General features: G+C 39.8%; 1 protein-coding gene across 1 annotated transcript in view; it reads left to right on the forward strand.

Annotated features, from left to right (window-relative positions):
• The window catches only part of CDCP1 (CUB domain containing protein 1), a 57,283-nt gene that overhangs the window by 28,331 nt on the left and 7,852 nt on the right, over positions 1–21,100 (forward strand). Inside the window, exons 2-7 of the mRNA XM_025200295.1 lie at positions 599–805; positions 4,280–4,636; positions 7,924–8,292; positions 17,222–17,449; positions 17,725–18,105; positions 18,500–18,865. Coding sequence (XP_025056080.1) covers positions 625–805; positions 4,280–4,636; positions 7,924–8,292; positions 17,222–17,449; positions 17,725–18,105; positions 18,500–18,865 — 1,882 coding nt within the window. The 5' untranslated portion in view covers positions 599–624. The remainder of the gene's footprint in view (positions 1–598; positions 806–4,279; positions 4,637–7,923; positions 8,293–17,221; positions 17,450–17,724; positions 18,106–18,499; positions 18,866–21,100) is intronic.

The following is a 21,100-nucleotide window of genomic DNA, read 5'->3' on the forward strand; positions in this document are numbered from 1 at the left end:
AAGTTTTTTTTAGCACTGAGCAAGTACCCTTGAGACATGTCTAGTCAGTAAAAGTGGAGGTTCTGGGTTATGAAGGTACTCATGCTGCAGAAGATATGCCTCTTAGCAAGACTGCTATGTGCAGTTATTCAAATTAAGGCTCACTTTCTCATTTGTCAGCCTAATGTGATACTTGATTTCAGTCATAACTTCAGGTTTGCCTGCAAACATGGAAACTGGTAGTGTATTGTGTGGTAGAGATAATAGATCCAAAGCCAAAATATGGACAATAGTGATTGTCCAATCGGTGGCCAACATCTGTGTCTTCACTGTACACAGAATAAGATGACATCAGTAAAGGTGAACAGAGGCAGGATAATGCGGTATATGCTTCACTTGGTCCGTTTCTCTTCTTGCCAACAAATTTGACCACTGTTTTGGGCAGATTTCCTGCACCTGTTTCGTTCAGTTGTCTGTCTGTTTATATGTTGACTCTACATTTCAAATTTTAAAGAACATTTTTACTATTTAAAAATTTAGTATCCTTGGAGACATGCCAACCTTTAGTTGGTATTCATACAGCTTAATAATATGAAGTATGTTTTACTTTTCTCTTTAGGGTCTCTTGAAATCTCCATTCCTTCTATGGACAACATCACTATTACAATTAAACCCAGGTCTTATACTCCACAACCTTGTAAAATGTGTATCTCACATACTTCCTGTGTAACTGAACTCAAGATAATGTCTGGGCAAAAAAAACAATTTCATTTTGACTGTTCAACACCAGAAAAATATTTTGTCATGGAAATCCAGAGGAATATAGGTAAGACTTGCTTTAAATTTTGACATTTTACAATTTTTAGTCTTGTGATGGTTCACAAGTGTCCAGTTCCTAATGCTGCATAAGTATATCTCTGCTTTAATACTGTTGAACTATCTACCAAGGACTGACTTGGGGAGAAAACCTTTGGAATTGAAAACTAGAAGTGTAGAAACTATAGAATGCGTACACAGAGTTCTGTATAATTCTAGCCCACAGTGTAAAATAATAGTTCACTTCTAAAGTTTAAAAGCATTTCAGAAAGAGTTAAGATAAATTATGCACAATTTCTTTTTTTTATTTAAACAATTTTAAAAGTCCATCATGGGAAATGATGCATCTGAATATCATCTTTTGATTTCAGCAGGGGTCTGCAGTAACAGCTCTGGTTTAGTATAGGTTGCACTGTGTGACTATACAATGTGGAATTATTTGGGAGCAATCACCCTGATGTTTGTTTATAATGTTTAACTTTCATAAGGATATGTTGGCTTGTACCCTTGAATAAATAAAGTCCAGTGCTATTAAGACTGCAGCAATTTCAGTTAATACTCTATAACTAGGTATAGCAATTGACAAATTAGGCTGTCACCTATGAAAGCTTATGCCTCTCTCAACCAGTCTCCAAGATGTCACCCTGCCCTGCCTTCTGCCTAATTTCAGTCTAACACTGTTAACTACCTCATTAGCCCTGCTACTTGATGTGCACACACTTAATTCAGCTATTGAAATAGCATCATATACAATAGTAATTCTTATTGCAACAGACTTGTAGCTACTTATGGAGCATACATGAGCTTCTCAGAACCTTGTAGTGACAAAGGGGGGCAGGATTCTTTCCCTCATGGTCCAAAAGTACATGGCAGTTTCTAGCACTGGCAAATCATAATTAATCCTAAACTGTTAGCAGTATTAAACACTGCTACCAGTCTAGTATTAAATATTGCTCTTTCAGTCCTTGGGGTAATGTACATATAATACATTATTATGGTTGTAAAGTTGAGGATTTGGGAGATAAGAAGAGGCATGTTTCAGGTTGCCAGTACAACTCTTAAATTATCACCTTGCAAACATGTACTGTTTCTACAGTCTCAAATGATCTGATCACATATTATATCTTTTCTAGTATCCCTGCTTCAGCGCAGAGAAGGTAAATTGTGTTCAATTTAATGAGAAACTCTTAAAACGTTTTTATTTATCTTTGTTCTATGCCAAAATGATATTCAAACTGTCTTCTCAGAAGACAGAATTATTAATTTCTTCACCGGCTTTTTTCTGTTCTGTTCATTGGAATTATTAGCCAAGTGGTTCACAAGTGTTAATGAATTTATTTTAAGAGCACCTTTGTCAGATATGGGTGTGGTTAGTCAAGGCACAGAAAGATCAAAGATGACTACTGTTTTACATGTGATTATATAATTACAAAGTGTATCACAGTGTATGGGCAAAAAGCAGATGAATTAAGGGTGTACAGGTAACTTTTAATTCTTTTGTGTGCTAGACGTCACAACTTTAATGATTTTAACATCATTTTTGTGGGTTATTTCTTAGGCTTTTGGAAAAGCATACTAAAAAGAAAAAAAATACAGACTTCTTCCACTTCAAAAACTAGGGTTATTGTTTGGACTAATAGGCTACCATCTTCTGTGGGGACCAGCACTTAGGAGGACTGACACACATGCTCTGTCATGGGTTTCCTAGGTGTTTTCTGATAGCGGACAAATGGATTTTTGAGCCATTACATTACATTACTTCAGTGTAGTGTGAGTAGCATAAACAACTGTCACACCAGGTCCTGGGTGCCCAGGTTTGGGGCCACTTGGGAATTGAGGTGCCAACTGGAGTCAGAAAGAATGAGCAGATTCCAGGGAAGAGCTGAGTCAGGGAGCCAGGAGAGCCAGAACAGGGTCTAGGAACAGGCCAAGACAGGGAGCCAGGAGATTGGGCAGTCAGAGAGCAAGTTGGGTCAAGAAGCCAGGAGATCAAGTAGAGAGTAGAGTCGGAGCATGAGCCAAAGGGAACACGTTGAGGCCTGTTGCTCAGATACTTCTTGTTCTGGGTCAGGGATTTATAAGGGGAAACTGGAGGATCAGCTGATTCCAGTGCCAGTGTGTGGGCAAAGGGCTAGGCCCTCCTGGAGGCTTCAGGGCAGCCTTGACCAGCCTGGGTGATCAGCTGTAGGGTGGTAGGCCAGAATGAGCAGGTGTGCAAGAGACATGATTATTAGCATTGGGGATCAATTTGCTGCAAGCCCATGGGCTTGCACAATGGAACCCTGGAATTGGGGAGCCTCACTCCAGTCCTGAAGTCCTGGTATGCCTGGACATCTGAAAACCAAAGATGCAGTTGTACTGCATCCTTGGTTTTTAAAGGCCCCAGTGTACTGCAAGTGCTGCTGTGTAGGGCTCCCCAATTGTAGGGTTCCCATGTGCCAGGAGGTCTGAAACCTGCATATGCATCTGGGTTGCATGTGGTGGGTTTTAAAGGTCTCAACATGGTGTGAACATGGAATTAGGGAGCCTCTCCTCAATCCCAGACTCCCAGTGTCCTGGGGCCTTTAAAACCAGTGTGTGCTGCTGAAGCAGGCTGCAAGGTAAGGTGACAATCCTGCTAAGCCAGGGATAGGCAAGTATTTCAGGCCAAGAGCCGCTTGCTGAGTTTTTTGGCAAGCCATTGAGGGCCACATGACAAGCAGCCAGGGGCAGACAAATATTAATTTTCTTAATTTGGGAGGGAGGCCCACGGGCCGGATAGAATAGCCTGGCGGGCTGCATCTTAAATTTAATGACCGTGTGGTATATTGCTTTTTATAGCATAATTAACATTTTAATTTTTCAGTAAATGTAACCTGTGCCGGGGACCACATACATCTATCTGTGTAATCTGTGAGTTTAGAGGCCAATGCTTCTAGCACTAGCAATCGTATTGACTCTCATAGCTTTTATGTGAGTCTTGCTGTGCTTGGTGTTAAAAGCCTCAGTTGTAGGAGTCACCATTCTTCACGTTCATTCAGAGAGTTTTCCTAGCACTCAAAGTTGTGAGATGCTTGAAAATATGAACCTTAAAGAAACTCCAAAACTGGAAGGCCAATAAAAAGAATCCCAAGTATATTCAGTTTTCAAAATTTCTTGATTTAAATCTATGCAGACGTTTGGGGGGTAAGGGGGAAAAGAAGGGAGGAAAGGAGAGATGCAGCTTGACTCTTGGAGTTTTTTGAACACTCAAGATTGTTGATTCTGTTTCAGCTCTTTCTGAAGGACTGAAAAGCAGCATATTAAACATATAGTTTCTTGTCTTAAAAAGGTTTCTGGTTCGCATTTGCTAGCTGTTAAATTAGAGACAGGATCTTGCATACTTTAATTTTGGTGTGGAAGTGCATTACAGATAACTAGATAAAAAGGAAAAGAAAGGAAAAACAGCAAGATCCCTACTGATCAACCTTGTATGTATTAGCTGTTTTCTGCTTATGTACTTTAGATTGCATAACGGGCTCATGCCCCTTTGGAGATGTTCACCTTTCACCATCGGGGCTTCCTCGCCTTAACAAGACCTTCATTTGGAATGTGAAAGCCAGTAAAAAGGTTGGACTGCAGCTGAAATTCTCTACTCCGTGGTTAAGGCAGATTGGACCAACAGAGCCTTGTCCAGATTTAGTCACTTACAATATCAGTAATTGTATTGACACCACCACTGTCAACATTGGAACCTTTTGCAGAAATGGCTCAGTGTCTCGGGTCAAGGTGCAGGGAGGAGTTGTCATGTCTTTACAGATACCATGGGATGCAAGTCTCACCACCTCTGGCTTCAACATAGCAAACAGGTCTTCCATAAAAAGTAGGTACAGTATACTGTTTACATAATTCCAGTTGTAATCAGCAATTGTATTGAAGCTTGAGAGAGATGCATGCGTGTTTTTATTTTATTTTTTTGTTCTTGTGTAACCTGAAATAGGAAAAAAGTCACTAAATCTACATTACCTTTTTGGTTTTATCAGTTGCAGTTTCCTATTTTATCTACATTCCCACATCCTAGGCCATCGTACAACAGGGTGGGTTTGATTTAAATCAAATGGATTTAAATCACTGGTCAGGAAACCTTAATTTAAGGTAATCATTGTTCCATTCATCATCTTCAAAGCAACTTCGTCCTGAGAAGGAGCACTTCTCATGATGTTGTTCCATTCAGGCAAACAGGCCTCGCATTTCTTTGTTGCACATTTTGCATGCATGCCTGTCTTACCCACAGATGAAGGAACTTTATTAAAATATTCCCAAACAGGATCTCTTTTACAGCCTGGCAAGCCTGCTGCCATGATAGGTTTTCCCTTCTACCATACCATTCTCTCACTAGATCTTAAATCAACGGGGAGGCTATACTCCGAGGCTTATCCCTCAAGACTTCTAGAATACTCTGCTCAAAATGTTTCTCTTTTGCTTCTACTGCCCTTCCGTCCTTGCATTTATCTCCAGACTCCTCCTCTTTGTCCAGATCTACTCTACCCCCAACAATCCTCTATTCACTTAACTTCTTGAAACTTTGCTTAAAGAGAAGTGAGGGCTTGACTCTGTGTACACAAACTTGCAGAGACAACAGGGCTGATGAGTAAGTAATCAAGTCTCTTGTCTCTCATCTCTATATACTGCTGTTAACAAGGATGTTATCTCTAGAGACACAAATCTAGTTTGAGAACTGAAACTAAGCATCACAGAGAGGCTTAGACTGCACACTGAGTCCCATTTGGCAGAATGCTTTTCTTTACTCTTTAGTAATCTATGGAGGAGCCCCTGGGAACTCCCTAAGACTGGGTCCCTAATACAGTCCATGGCCTGTTGTGACCTATTTATAAAACTTTTCTAAAAAGGTTACATGACTATATTGCCTCAAATAGTATATAATTAGAAGTGATTATCCCTATTCCGTGATGATATGGAATATGTTTTAACATACCTTAAATTTAAAACTATCTTTATATAGATTAATTTTGTTTAAAAGCATCTTAACAAAAATTCAAATAATACAATTAAATAAAAAAATCTGATTTAAATAAACAAAATCTGATTTTTTTTTTAATTAACAAAATCGCTGATTTTTATCCACGCTGCCATACAACCATCTAAATGTTTCTAGAACATTTCAGCTGTACTCCTTTTCTCCATTGACCATTGTTTTCAATTTGTAGTTTTGCAATTATACCCCTAACATCCTCCCTTCCCCATCTCCTAGCTATCCTTTTATTTTATTTTTGTAAGATGAATTGTTCTCATTTCATTGACTTCCATTCACTTTATCATTTGTAAAACTTTACAAGTCTCCATTTTGAATATTAACAATATTATCCAATCTGTTTTTTAGGCCAACCTTTCTGAGGCTTAAAAAAAAAAAGTATTTATTAAGAATAATGATCCATGAATAGCAAGCTAATCAGAATGGGCAGTTGTTCATTGGCTGTGGTTTGCGGTGTTTAAAAAATATCCTAAGTTGCTAAATTCCTTGGGTTTAAATTTCAGTTCAGGAAACTGGGAGAAGAATGCCTGGGAGGCACACAAGTTTGCCTGGTCTTGTTTCCACAAACATTGTACAGTATCTTGCTTTATCCTGTTCAGTAATGTGAAACTTGTACAAACAAAGCATGACACACTCTGTGTGCTACTCATCCAGCTCCTGATGACTATTTTTAAGGAGGAGTTCCCACTCTTTCTCTGAATGTCATGATCTTTGTCAGTTCTTCAAAAGCACACCTTGTGTGTGCATCTACACTGGCTAGAATCACTGGTGCAGCACTACACATGGAAGCTGTAGAAAGGACAAGGTGTTGACATCCAGCACAAGGAGAACATCCTCAATGAGTCTAGAACAGAGGTTCCCAAACTTTTTCTTATTGCATACTTCCTTCCAGATTTACCAGCTGCCTGCGTCCCCCTGCCAGTATATGTTTTATATCTGAATCCCTTAAATGCCTATTATTATGATGATGATGAAAACTAAATCCACCATTACATAATTTCTCCCATGTACCCCCTCCCCTCCCCCCCAGAGGTGTCTTGCATACCCCCAGGGGCATGAGTACCGCAGTTTGAGAACCCGTGGCCTAGAAGATCACCATTCTCTGGCAGGTTGCTTTCTATACCTGTTATCCAGGAGATGGTTTAATCCATATGTAAAGGGTGTTATATGACCCCCATAGCCAAGATTCAAACACCATCATGTATTTGAGGCTTGCATGAACACAGTACAAATGCACAAACACATTTGCTGGGTTTTTGGTTGTAGCCGTATTGGTCAGAGTCTCAGACCAGCAGTGACTCCCTATGCCTGATGAAGGGTCATTGTGCCTGAAAGCTTGCTAAGAACTTTTTTCCAACTACTCATTTGGTCTAATAAAAAGATATCATATTTACCAAACACATATTTGAGACTTTTGCCTTGGATACCCTTGTTAAATATCTTAAATTCTGAGATTTAAGACATCCATACTGCTTTAAAAGCTATACTTAAGTTCTTCAACTATTTCGAATCTCCTCTCACCTTGTTAAGCAGCACATGTTGTACAAATCATGCACTTCCTCCCAAAAAAAGCCACGACAAGAACTGGAATCCTTCATCTCCAAAAAATGCTAGCCTGTTTATTACAGGCATTGATGGTGATTCTCAACCAGGGTGATCCTTTCAAGGGTATTGTGAAGTGCCTTGGCTAGAGGTTGAAACATGAGTCACAAAATGAACCCAGAGAGATTTCAAATAGGAATTCATAGTGTTAAAAACAGTCTGACCGATTGGTGTATCTGAATTCTTAGCAACAGAAGAATTGCGCGTTTATTTTTTCTATTGTGAAAAGATGAGGGAAAACAACAAGCTGGCGTTTTCCAAGGGGCACCTGGGGTCTAAAGAGGCTAACAACCTGCTTCCAGCTGGAAAGCATTGATTCTTTATCCTTGTTCTTTGGATCAGCCAACAGAGGGCAATGTCACCAATTTAAATATGCACTTTTTGTTTTCTTTTATAGTTTAGCCTGTTGCTGAGATGTTAAATAGTACTTTCAAATAAAAATATTGTTGTCCATTACTTTACACGTTACTCTGTTTTCTTCAACCTGCTGCCTGTCTGTCCTTTTCCCATAACAGGGTTGTGCATTATTGAATCTACTTTTAAAGGAGCGTCTTCTGCAACTCTGATGTCTCCAAACTACCCTCTGGGATTCCCAGAAGATGAGCTGATGACATGGCAGTTTGTTGTCCCGTCTAACCTCAGAGCAAGTGTTTTCTTCCACAACTATAGCCTCTCCAACTGTGAGAGGAAAGAGGAAAGGGTGGAGTATTACTTACCTGGTTCGATCAGTAACCCAGAGGTGTTTAAACTGAGTGACACACAGCCTGCCAATATTGCTGGTGATTTCCACCTGTCGCTACAGGGCTGCGATCAAGATGCACAAAACCCTGGGATCCTCCGTTTGCTGTTTCAGGTCATTGTTCAACATCCTCAAAATGAAGAGAGTAAGTAGCTATTTGACCATTTTCCTCTCTCTATGCTGATTTCCACCCCCTGTTTCTTACATAAACTCTTTCCTGCTTTTGGTTAAAAAATATCAGCCCTGAGTCGCAACCAGCACATTTAGAGGTGAATACTGTTTTTTGACTGGCTGCTGTAGGAATCTTTGAACTTTGGACCCTTTCTGAGTTTCAGTAAGCAGGTTGCTTAGCAACCTTGCGAGGTTTCTGTTCCTGTGCTAGGTGTCAGGAGATTTCATTGCAGCAAGGTGAACCATATTCCATAACCTGCCAGAAGGAGTAAAGGGTAGTATACTGTCTCTCATGGAAAATTGGAACTGAAGCTAACAGAGATCATTCTGTCTTTATATATACACGCACATGCATGCACATGCGTGCCATGTTTCAGCGTGTTTTCAAATCCGTGTTTTTAAATTTTTAAAATTTAGAGTGTCACATCTTGCACTCTGTGATAAGTAAGCAACTTTTCAAACAGAACATCCTCTCTCAAGGGTTCTGATTCAGTTGTCACTAAAGCCAGTAGAAGGTTTTTCTTTGACTGAGGTTTGGTTCAGGCCACTCACTACGCCTTGTATGTTTCAGTATAGTAATCAAGGTTAGGTATATACCTAGAGTTTTATTTTCATGCATATGAGTCAAACATTTAGGGGTCGGATCCTTTTCCCACCAGTTTGGGCACCTAAGGGCATGACTGCACAATGGCAGCCATGTACCGCAACTGGGATGGCCCTGTGTACCCCCCACCAACCAGTTCTTGCTTGCATATTCCAAACTTGGAAATACACTGATGCTTTGGAGCATCTCTGTGTAGCTGCTGTCAAGCACGCCTTACTGATTTCCACTGGGCTTGAAGTGCACAATGGGGAGTACATAGGCTGTGTGTTGGGAACATCCCAGTCATGGCACGTTGCTGTCAGTATAGACTGAGCCCTAAGTATGTTCTTATTTCTCGTTTTTTCAAGTCCCCGTAAAATGACTAGCATAAAGAGTGGTAGTAGGGGAAGGTGGAGGGGCTGTCTTTCTACTCACTGCTATTTGGTGATTTAGTCTTAAGGCTGAGAGAAAGGAGGTTACAAACTAGGTGCTTTAATGGTTTTTCAGAGTCTTGGGTAGAATAGGATGACTGGATGCCTAATAGGTGGAATGGAATCCGACGCTTAGTGGGCTTTCTTTTCCTGCTGCATGTTGGTAATAGATGGGAGCCAGAAATTGGAACGCACTACTACATTATTAATTTCACTTTGGCCTCACAGATCAAGGTCCGTTCATATGCAAATCGTTAGCAAGAATGGTGGGAAAGTAAATATGTGATTTAAGCATTATTTCTTTTTTAGTAGTGTAAGAGTGATGTTGTAGCCATGATGGCCCTGTAATTATGAGAGAGGTAAGGGCTTCTTAGGGTTACGTCTTTTATTGAACCAACTTCATAGTCGGGATAAGCTTTCAAGTGCAAGTAGAATGTCTTGCGTTTGAAAGCTTGTCTAACTCTGCATCAACTGCATAATTGGGATGATAAGAGATCACCCCAATAAATCCTTGCCTCTTGCATTTCTTTTTTTAGTAATATTCAGTATTATTACAGGTTTTTGGTTTTTATGTTGGGGGGAGTGGGGGGGTTGTTCCCCTTCCCCTCCCCCCTACGGTTCAGATCTTTGCTATTCCCATCACTGTGCTGTCAGAGTACCTTCCATTAGTGGAAAAAACCCTATGACTTCTACATGAACCTTGTTCTCTAACCCTAATAGAAGTATTTGAACATGTAGGGATCTTGCTGTTCCTTGTCATTTGTCACTCAATTGAGAGAGGAGGTTAGGCACTAGGTTTTATATCCCTCACCCCCAAGCCCTGACTGGAGTTAAGTCATCTCTTTTCAGTGTCCAAAATAGATCAAAATGTTTTAATCTAGTGTTGCTACAATCTGGGCTTTGAGTCATCATATGTTGCCTATATATTTGTTATACAGGCAATATTTTCAGTGGGCTTTAGTGATTACTTTTTATAGTCAATATTCTGAACTCCAAGTACACCATTAATTGAACCTTATCACAAAGGAGCACGTGGCCCATGGCTTTTTCACAGTGACTGACTTCAGAGAGGAAAACTGACTTCATAGGCAACCATGCAAGAAGGGACAAGCTTGTCAAACTTTTTGGCAAAGAAGGTTTGGTTTGTGAAATGTAGTGCTTTTGGAGGGACTACCAGGTGGGATTTTCTAAAGCACTGAGTTTTGGACTCTGTCCAAATATTAAAACAGTTTTGAAAATTTAACACAGAACATTTAGTTAAATTTGTAGGTACACTGACAATTCTATCTTGACCAAATTTCTGTATAGTTAATTACAGACAACGTATTATATTGCCTAAAATAAAATGTAATAAGCTGACACTGCAGTCCATTGGAAATATATGGTACTTAGTTTCTTACTTTTGTAATTTTGTGACTGGCACTTAATTGAATGGAATTTTAATTGTTATTGTTCCATTATAACTATTTGTTTCTGAAAATGGCAGAGGCATATTAAGAATCAGGAGGCTTTTTTGGATTAGTAACCTTGACCTCTCTTTTAGAATAAGTTACAAGGAGCTCTTTGTGGTTTAATCCATCAGTGAACAAATGCAAGAACTGAAGCTGATAAACCTTGTCAACATTTGTAAATATCTGAGGCCTCTGACTTGACATACACTTTTGAGGCCTGACAAGGTGTTGGTGGGGTGTGTATTTGTATGTATGCTTGCCTTCAGATGTTGACTGGCTCAGCATGAGTCAAAGGGGAGCTGGAGAGGTGAATTAGTCATTCTGTTTTGTTCAACCTTGGACAATAGAAGCTTTCCTCCTTTGTGAATATGGAATAAGGTGGCCTTGTTTGGAAGTCCCAAATTAGCAGTATCCATGTGGTAGTATATCAACTACCTGTTGTTTTTTTGCACTCTGTTTCTTTTTCAACTGGCTGAAGTTCTTGGGTCTGTGGGTGTGAAAATCTGCATGCTTTACCCTGAATGATTTAAGTAGTCATGTAGATGACTGTTTGATTGGCTCAAGATTTCATGAAAGCAGCGGTACTCTCCTGATGGCTTAGTCTTTATCGGTAGAAATTAACATAATTCAGTTCTCCAGTTTCACTTAGAGGAAATTTTCATCATGGTCTTTGAACCTTTTTCAGACTGAGCCTATGTCTAGTTTTTATTCTTACTTATGAGGCAGAGGTACTTCACTGGCCATTCCTCGTGAAGTTTCAGAGGTCTAGGAGGGAAAATATTGACCATGGACCATTCTTTTAGGCCTTGTAGGACACTAATAATCTGTTTTACTGGATTACCTATGTGTGTCCTACATGTCCTTCCCTGACATTCTCATGTATCCTTAGGATGACCTATGATAGCTGAAGCTTGTAGAGAAGACAGTTTTTGGTGTGAATTTTGTGTCTGAAGTCCAAATGATTGTAGTAGAACATTTTTTGAAGACCTATGCTATAGTGAAGGTTGATAAACCTTGTTAAGTTTTCATTGTAGCATCCATGAAGTTGTGGTGGTCATTCCCCTTCAACAAATTTTCCTGGTCAGGCAGAATACAGCTTGATCATGTAGAGTACAGCTCAGACAATAAGATACAGTTCTTTGCTGTGAGGAGTGGGTCCATGAAACTTGCACGTACTTAACAGATTGTAGTTACTGTGAAGAATTTTCTATTTCTTTCATGTGATGTGAAAGCTGCCTTCGTGATAGCAGAATGTGTTTATGGAAATGCGCATTGGCTTTTGGAGAGCTGCACTTCATGATCTCCAAACTAGGTCCCTAGTCTCATTTTAACGTTTTGTAGCTTTGTGTAGATATAAAGTATAGGGTTGGATATTGAGAGAGGTCACTATCTCCCAAATGCTTGATGCTTACTTGGAAAACTTCTAGACAGTAGTTATTTCCAAATTTTCCAAGCAGGGTAGCAGAGCTCTGTCATTATCTAGGTTGCTCATTGTGTATGTAAAGTCCCTTTTGGAGATAATGAAGAGTATTACCTGTAGTTTTAGCAGTAGGTTCTCCTCCACTAATACATTGGCTTTTTACTTGATCCAGTTTGCACAGGGCTTCTGATTTACATGATGGTTTGTCAAGGTAGGAATAGGGCTGAGAAAAAGTTGGCAGTGAAGCTCAATCTAGACAAGGCAGAAGTGATATTAGATAGCTTGAGGAAAACATTGAGGGGCTAGACCAGGGGCGAGCAATTATTTTGGGCAGAGGGCCGCTTACTGCATTTTAGCAAGTCATTGAGGGCCACATGACAGGCAGTCAGGGGCAGATAAATATTAATTTTCTACATTTTTTAGAGGCCTTGCGGGCTGGATAGAATAGCCTGGCGGGCCACATTTTGCCCACCCCTGGACTAGACATAGACCTTTTTATGGGACATCTCTGTTTAGCTGCTGTCAAGGCCATCTCATTGGCTTTCACTGGGCTTGCAGTGTGCAACTGGGAGTGCGTGGGAAGGATGTGCATCAGAAAGGTATGCAAATATTTCTTTTGTAAAGAGCTGACAATTTACTCATAACCTACAGCAACTCAGAATTAGGTGATTAGAGGCTATAAAGTTATGCAACCTTGATAGGGTTTCAACTTTGTGTTGGCAGAGATTGGGAAAATAACATGACATTTTTCTGTTCAGTTAAGAACAATTCTAGTGAATAAGAGTCCAGATTTAAAAATTGTCACTTTGGAGCTAATTAGAGTCCCAGAGAGCCATCTCAACAGAGAGCTGTACCTAGAAGTGATGCATCAGGGTAGAGACTGCAGCAGGTCAAAAGTGTCTTGTCTATTTGTAGATGTTGTTTTACTGTCTGGTCTGGCTCCACTTATGAGTGGTGAATTCTACTAAGGCCCCAGAGTAAATTTGTATTTAACAAATCACATTTGCTTACATTTAATGTACAATGCATCTTGGAATCCAGACAGAGTAAAAGCATTATACTCAGTTAATCAACTTTGTCTCTATCCATCTTTTACTGGACTGCAAAGTGGAATTTTAATATATTTATTGTCCAGCAGACAAGATAATCTAGAAAACCTGGTTATATTTACTTTATTTAAATTCAGATACAAGTTAAATAAGATTAGTGGATCTTCATAGATTTCACAAGTGATCTTTAGTTTTATATGCATGTAGTTTTGTCAGGGATTTGCTCCCTTTTCTCCCCACCCACTTCCCCCCTCAGGCCAGAGACATACTCTCCTGCTCGGCATTTAGCTTAAAAATGCCTTACCAAATATAGTCCTTTAGCAGTCTCTCTAGGACTAAGCTCTTTGGCTGTCCTGTAACTTCATTAGGTTTCTCCTGCAGTCCTATGGTATGTAGCCTTCACTGCCATTAGTCTCTCTGGATCTTGAGCTGGCCAGCTTCTACCAGAGTAGCTGCCAGCCAAAATGACCCCTGAGTGCTCCTGGATATATATTTTTTAAATCCATATTTTGACTGCGTAGTGGCCAGTTGTCCAATTACCCTTTTCCTTCCCAGTCTTGAATGAGATCCATGGACCCCATCACAGATATATAAAATCTCCTTCAAAGGCTCCAACTACATTTTTCTCCTACCACTTAAGCCATATGGAAATTGCTTTGTTAACATAAAATTCTATTTGTATGGGGCTGATTTGTAGACTTTAAATGCAGTTAAAAATACAGTGGTATCTGCACACTGAAGTGGCCCCAAGCCCTTAGATAAATTCTTCTGTTATCTTTTGTGCTTACTGTTGTATCCCAGGGAAAAATAGCCATTTCCAACTGAAGCAATATCCCCCGATTTGGTACTACATTGAGACAGAAATTGCAAGCAGGACGTTCTCTGAGAGGGCCCACAGATTCTAGGACTGCTATCTACTCTGAATCCAAAATTGTCCAAATAGGCCACAGATTCAGCCTTTCTGTACGCACGCAGCAGAGATTTTTAGGGGAAGAAGTGGTGGGGGGGTAGGGGGGGAATTCTGGTTATGATTTGGAGGAGATGGAAAGAAATTTATTTTGTAGGCACTTTTTTTTCATTTGCACACTTTTTGATTGATTGAAAATTGGTGAAGTAAATGGGTTTTACTACCACTTGTTGAAAACATTCTGATAGAACAATTTTCAGCTTGAAAACGCTGATCTACACAATGGCAGTGTTTCACAGGAATGCGTTGGTTCCTTCAAAACTATCTGTGGAAAGCAAGTAGGCAGGCTGGGCTGGGCCACTTTCCTGTTGCTTGGTTCCCAGGCTCCCAGGAGGCTGGCAGGCAGGCTTCCTATCTGTTCTGTCTGGAATTCCGCAAAAAATGCCATTTCAGCTTTCAAAAGAGAACACTTCTAAAAATTCTGCATTGTGGCAAAACTTTGAATTGCCAGTTTTTTTTGTTTTAATTTGGAACAAAAGTACTCAGTAATGCAAAAGTTTCTGCAGAGTAGGAATTCCAGTTCTTTCAGATCTCTAAGGTTTATAGAAGTGAGTGATAATTGTAAGTCTCTAATTATGGCTAGTCACTCACAGCGTTGTGTGTTTGTTAAATGTCAGATGTAAAGAAGTGGATTAGAAAAATAGAAGCCCTTTTTTAAACTACACAATTGTGATGACCTTTAAATAGGCTTGCAAATTTACCATATATGGCTGTTTTGCCCCCTTTGGGACCTTCTTGGGTATTTATTTAGCTGAGCTTGATGGACTCTGAGAAGCCAGACAACTTTTTTCGGCTCATTTTTCAACAAACTTAGAAATTACTTGCGAGTCTGAAGTGAAGGCAGCCTTGCAGTAGATGAAAAGTCCTTAGTTCTCAGATTTTTTACCATATCAGATGGCTGGTATGGGACTAATAGAGCTGACAAGAAAAAAAAAAAAAAGGAATATTTTAAGGAGTGCTGTTGGGGAAAGGAAAAGCTTTCCATTTTTAATGGATGGCCATTTACTATGACTTTTCTAAATTAGCTGTACTTTAAAACAACTTTTTTATCCTCTTTGGGCATCCTTGTTATTTGTCAGATTTGGCAAATGCACTTCCAAGTGGCATCCTATGAGTTGCCACACTTTCAGACTGGGTTCCCAAGCTGCAGTGGTCTGTTTACTAACCATGCTTTAAAAAAGGCACAAGTTGTTTTGGTGACACGGCCCCTGGGACATTCAAGACTCCCATGTGGTCCCAGGGCTGGGACCAGCCATTATAGCCCCCAGCCTTGGGACTGCACAGGGCTGGGGCTGACAGTCATTTATTTGATTGTTGTTCCCAGCCCAGGACCACACTGAAGTTATGAGCTGGCTCTGGTTACCTTGCTACATGTTCAATTTATGACAAGACGGAAACCAGCCACAAAAATGTTGCTCATCTTCTGTAGAATATTTTTGTGGCTGGGGTCATGTTTTGTTCCAACATTAGTTCCTTGAACATGTGGAAGAGTTAATATTTGTGACACAGTTAACAGGTTAATTCTAACATCTGCCTGAGAGTCTTTCCTTCAGGAGCTGGGATCAAGTAGGCAAATGCAGTGATTACCAAACAGACAGCTTTTTCAAAACAAAACATCATTCAGTTATCTATAGGAACAGAGAAAGCAGGAAATAAAAATGGCTAAGTCATAGAAGGGCTAGATACTCTGCTTGCCTAAAATTTAGCATTTCCTTGAGTTCCTTGTTACTCAAGTAGAACTCACTTATTCCAGGTGAACCCTTCCAGCTGGTTCTGGGGCTCAGGTTCTGTCTGTGTTTTCTGCAGTTCTGCTTCCCCTCCATTTCAGGGCTTAGACTTTTGAACTCCTCTAAATTTTGTTTCATTTTCCCTGTTTGGTTCCTCCCCACCCACCTTTTTACCAACTAGTCTGGTGATCAGAGAATAGCTGGGATAAACAATAAATGTCTCTATTCCTTTTTTTAAGTTAACTGCTTATCTGAAGCCATTAACTCTGTCTGGTTCCTGGCCAGGTGCAAAACCACCCGAGACTGGTTTGACCCTAGTTATCAGTTAGCAAGTAACATACTAGCTATGGATTAAACAGAGGGTCTGATAAGTGTAATAAAATACTGCAGCTGTCTCCCATGTTCTTATTATTCTTGATTTGTGCTTGTCTTTTTTAGAGGTTAAAATAAAAGCACATCCCAAACAGTTAATCACAGAAAAGAGCTTCCAGTCCTTTGTAAATATCGGAACAATGTGTCTTGCTTTCAAAAGCTTATTTAACTCTATGCCACCCATACGGTACATCCAGTAAAAGAGATCACCCTAAGAAATCCTTGCCTCTAACAGTATGATTATCATTTATGGTGAGTGACAGAGAGAACTCAGTTTATCTAATCGGCTATACAGTAATGGTACTGTGTAGTTAGCAGCTTTCATCCACAGATGTCAGCCCTCTGTATATAAGTGAGAAACCAGGATCCCCATTTTACCCAAAGGAATGCAGAGAGAGACGGATCATGCAAGAAATCTCGCGGAGTTGACCACAGAACCAGGATTACCTGCCTCAGTCTAGTATTCTGTCCACTGTTCTTTGTGGTGACATTCACACTGCTTTGTAGAAAATTCACTAGGCCACTTTGATAGATTTAAATTCACTAGGCCCTGTATATTGTTAGTGAGCTGTTTATATTACTATCTAACCTGATCAGAAGGAGCTAACATAATTTTAACCCTGTGGGATTGAAAAGATGTAAGTGGACTAGAACTCTGTTCAAATAGGCTTGTTTACTCCATAAACTAGAACAGCAATGTGTTATCTGGATTTAGCAATTTAGTATCTAATGTCTAGATTTGTATTTCGTAAAATAAATAAAGGGTTTGGTTTTTTTTAGCTGATGTAAAGGTAATTCCAATAGTTGTTTTACTTGGAGGGAGATAAGCAAAAGGAAGTTTTAAGATAGCCACATCTATCATAGCTGTGTTTTGATTTATTTTGTATCATTTTTTCATTTCAGATGTAACCTACTTCGTTGACTTAAGCAAAGAGAGGAATCTCACTATGACTATCCTTCCAAATTTAATGCCCAGTGAGGGCCGTTTGGCTTTTGAGCCCGTATGCTTGATTTGTAAAGATCCTAGAACCTGTGACCATAATCTGACTTTAACGTCTGGCACTGTACACAGAATTTCCTTCCTGTGCAATGACTTGCAGCGTCTGAAGATCACAGCTGAAAAAACCATAGGTATGACAAAATTGTCTTGTCTTGTTACTTGAAGAGCAGGATTAGCATACCTTAAGAAGAGTTTTATGTAATCTCATCTCCCCCAGTGTTCAACTAAAGACTCACACTTTTAAATCCTATTTTTTATTTGTACTTTAAATGCAGATTGCCTTGAAAACAAGGGAGGTGTATGTGTGTATGCAAAACTAACTACTGTGCTTCATGGGGAAACTTCATTTCCATAGTTTCTTATTCTCTGTAAAGAGTTTATCTATAATTTGTGTCTTTGACTACAGCCTGTTGGGATATCAGATTCTGCCATAGGAAATCGTACGCCCTCACTGTTCCTACATCCATTGCCCAGCTGCCAATCCGACTTGATAAGTTTGTTTGGAAGCTGTTGGCTCCAGAAGAGATCAATGTGGAAATAGTATCTCCATCCTTGAAGCTACAGCAACATGTCTCAGAGCTGAAGTGCAATGCAAGCTATAGTTATGGTATCGTCAGTACAACTCAGAGGAAGGAGTTAAACCTTGGGGTATTCTGTCCTGGGGGAGCGATTGAAAAGATTCAGATGAGAGACAATATCACCATCACCCTCAGAACATTTGGCAAAAGATTCCTCAATGAGTCTGTTAATCAGGATCTGAAAATGTCTTTTGTGCCATTTATTAAAGGTAAGGAAGTAATCTATTCTCTCACCTCATTTCCCACATCCTTTAATAAGTAGTAATGAGTTAAAATTCCCAGGCCCTGATCCTGATAATCATTACTTGGGTAGAGCTTTTGAATCACTGAGGAACTTTTCCCTCTGTAAGTCTGAATGAAAACTTTGGTCTCAGGGTTGTGGTTAGGGAGCTCCTGGGAAGATGTGGTGAATGAAATATACAGATACAATAACTGATATGCATTTATTGATAAAAAGCAGTCTCACTTCCCGTTGTTAGTTGCTGGCTGTTAGTGACACGTTTCATTTTAGCAAAGAGTGGCCAAGTCATGTAATATGCATAAAGAGAAAGCTGAGAGCACTAGCCATGCTGTATATGTTCTCTATCTTTTGCTTTACTACAGAGGAATGCATTTTCACTGTGACCCCAGACCCAGAAGATAAGGTTTACTTACAGACCCCTAACTGGTATGATGGTCTACCTCCTCATGTCACTGTCTCCTGGAATATTACGGTCCCCAGAAAGCAAGCTGCCCACCTCACATTCTCCAAGGACCGAATGGGTATTGCTTGTGAGACAGGGCGCGCCTATGTGAACATAAAGGAGCAGAAACCAAGGGCTGAAGAAATTGTGCGTCGTGAAGATGAGCCACTGCCTGAGCCCCTAGACATGTACCATCACTTCTGGGTAAACATCTCTAACTGTAAACCAGTGGATAAGAAGCTGTTAAGCCTGCAGTTTAGGGTGACTTTTATGCAGAGGAAGACAGGTGAGTTCCTACAGGTTGGTTTGATTTCTTCCCCTCTCCTCCTTCTGTACCAGGAAGCAATAACACACTTCAGTCTGAATACAGAGACATTACATTGAAGTACTCATATGCTATTTTTGGTTTACCAAGATTTTATACTCTACCACTTTCCAGCAGCTCCACAACACTGCAGATCTTCTGATTTGCAGCATATGGCCTCAGATTCCTTAACTCAGTCCAAGGTTCCCTTCATCTTTTTACATTCTTGCTTGTATATTGAGTAGGTGTATGGTCTTGGGGTGTAATGGTCAAATGAAGCAGAAGAATTATAAGACAATGTTTGTACGTTAACTGAATTGGAGAATTTACCTGATGAATAAATTCCAACATGTTTACAGACTAATCTGTATTTCTGACATTATATTGGACAGAATTTATGACTGCATTTTAAAATTATTAGATATGTAGTTGATATTAGATATTTAAAAGCAAATATTAGTTGATATTAGACATTTAAAAGCAAAAGAGCTTTTGTTCTCTTAGGAAAACAAAAGAGGTTGTTCTCTTAGGGGGGAAGATGGGTAAAAGGTCTGTCCAGAGCAGAGTTGCAGAAAGATATTTGAAGTATTGGACTCAAAGTCTGAACCTTGCTATTTGAATGCACTAGCTTTGGGTCTCTATACAGGTCTTTGCTATGGGACATCAGAGATTCAGGCCTAAAGTACAGAATCCACCATGCAGATGTGTTAAATCTTCTGCGTCTTACAACTGTTTAAACTTTCACTACTTACGCTTGGTACATAATTACTAAATGTGTTAAGCAAAGTTAGCAAAGGTTTAAAAAAGAATAACATAAACAATTGCTTAGGAATGGTTTAAAATGTCATTGTATCCCTCATTCTATTGGTATTCCCATCCATCCTGCCTACCTCCGCCCCAACTCCAGTTTAGCTGTTGGCTGTCTACTTAAGCCCCGATTCAGAAGATAGATTCTTACCTCTACATGCATCTGGTTACAGGAGTGGGACTTTACTATTTTAGATGTAAACTTACCTTCTTATGCTAGGTCTTTTACAACTGTGAGCCTTAGTACCTTATAAATAACAAGGGCACATTTTTAATTGTACATAATGTGTGAGCTATCTTTTTAAGGAACATCGGTGTAAAGAGTGAGGAAGTTGTTGTTTAGTGTTAACTGATACAAATTTACAAATTGGAAGTAATATTAGTCATAAGATCCCTGCACTCTGAACCACAGGTATCTCAGAAACCCTTGATAACCATAGACAAATAATTCTGAAGGGGGTTCTTTTTTTGTTTGCTTGTCTTTTAAACCATCAAAAATTGTCTAGATTTTTTTTTTGTTCTGGGTACCCTAATTTTCCCTTTAACTTAATTCTTCATAAATTAAAATAAGATGTTCGCCATGTTTGTGAGCCAGGGGACAATTTCTTGTACAGCCAGATCAGGAAATGCAGAGCATGTGATGACCGAGTTTTGTCTTGCACATTTCTTATTGTGAATTTGCTTTGTCTGCAAAGCCCTTAAGACATTAGCTATTATTATAATCTTAGGAAAGTAGGGCTAGAAGGGACCTCATAGGGTCACTAGTCCAACCCCCTGCTCAAAGCAGGAGCATTCCTGACTAAACCTTCCCAGCCAAGTATCTGTCTAACCTGCTCTTAAAAACTTCCAAAGTTGGAGATTCCACAATTTATCTACATGTGCTGTTCCAGTTGCTTGACCATCTTTCTAGTCCGAAAGTTCCTCCTAATCTCCAACCTAAATTTTTCTGCTGCAGCTTCAGGCCATTGCTGCTTCTCCTGTTCCTACAGCCTCAGGGAAAAGCCCATCTCCATCTCTGTAATCGCCTTTCAGGTATTTGAAGATCTTTCAGGGGGTTATCAAATCCCCCTTCAGTCTTCTCTTTTCCAGACTAAATGACTCTAGTTCTTCCAGCATTTCCTCACAGATCTTGCCTCCCAGACCCCTAATAATTTTTACTGCTCTGCACTGGACTCCTTCCAATCTGTCCACATCCTTCTTGAAGTGTGGGGCCTAAAACTGGACATAGTACTCCAGGTGAGGCCTCATCAGTGCTGAATAGAGTGGAAGAATCATTTTCCTTGATTTGCAAGTGACACTCCTGTTGATACAACATAGTTTGCTGTTGGCTTTTTGCAATGAAAGCACACTGTTGGCTCAAATATAGCTTGTGGTCAGTCCACTGTAACCCCCAGATCCTTCTCTGTAGTA

This window comes from Alligator sinensis, unplaced genomic scaffold (assembly GCF_000455745.1).
Source record: "Alligator sinensis unplaced genomic scaffold, ASM45574v1 scaffold54_1, whole genome shotgun sequence".
Classification (NCBI taxonomy): domain Eukaryota; kingdom Metazoa; phylum Chordata; order Crocodylia; family Alligatoridae; genus Alligator; species Alligator sinensis.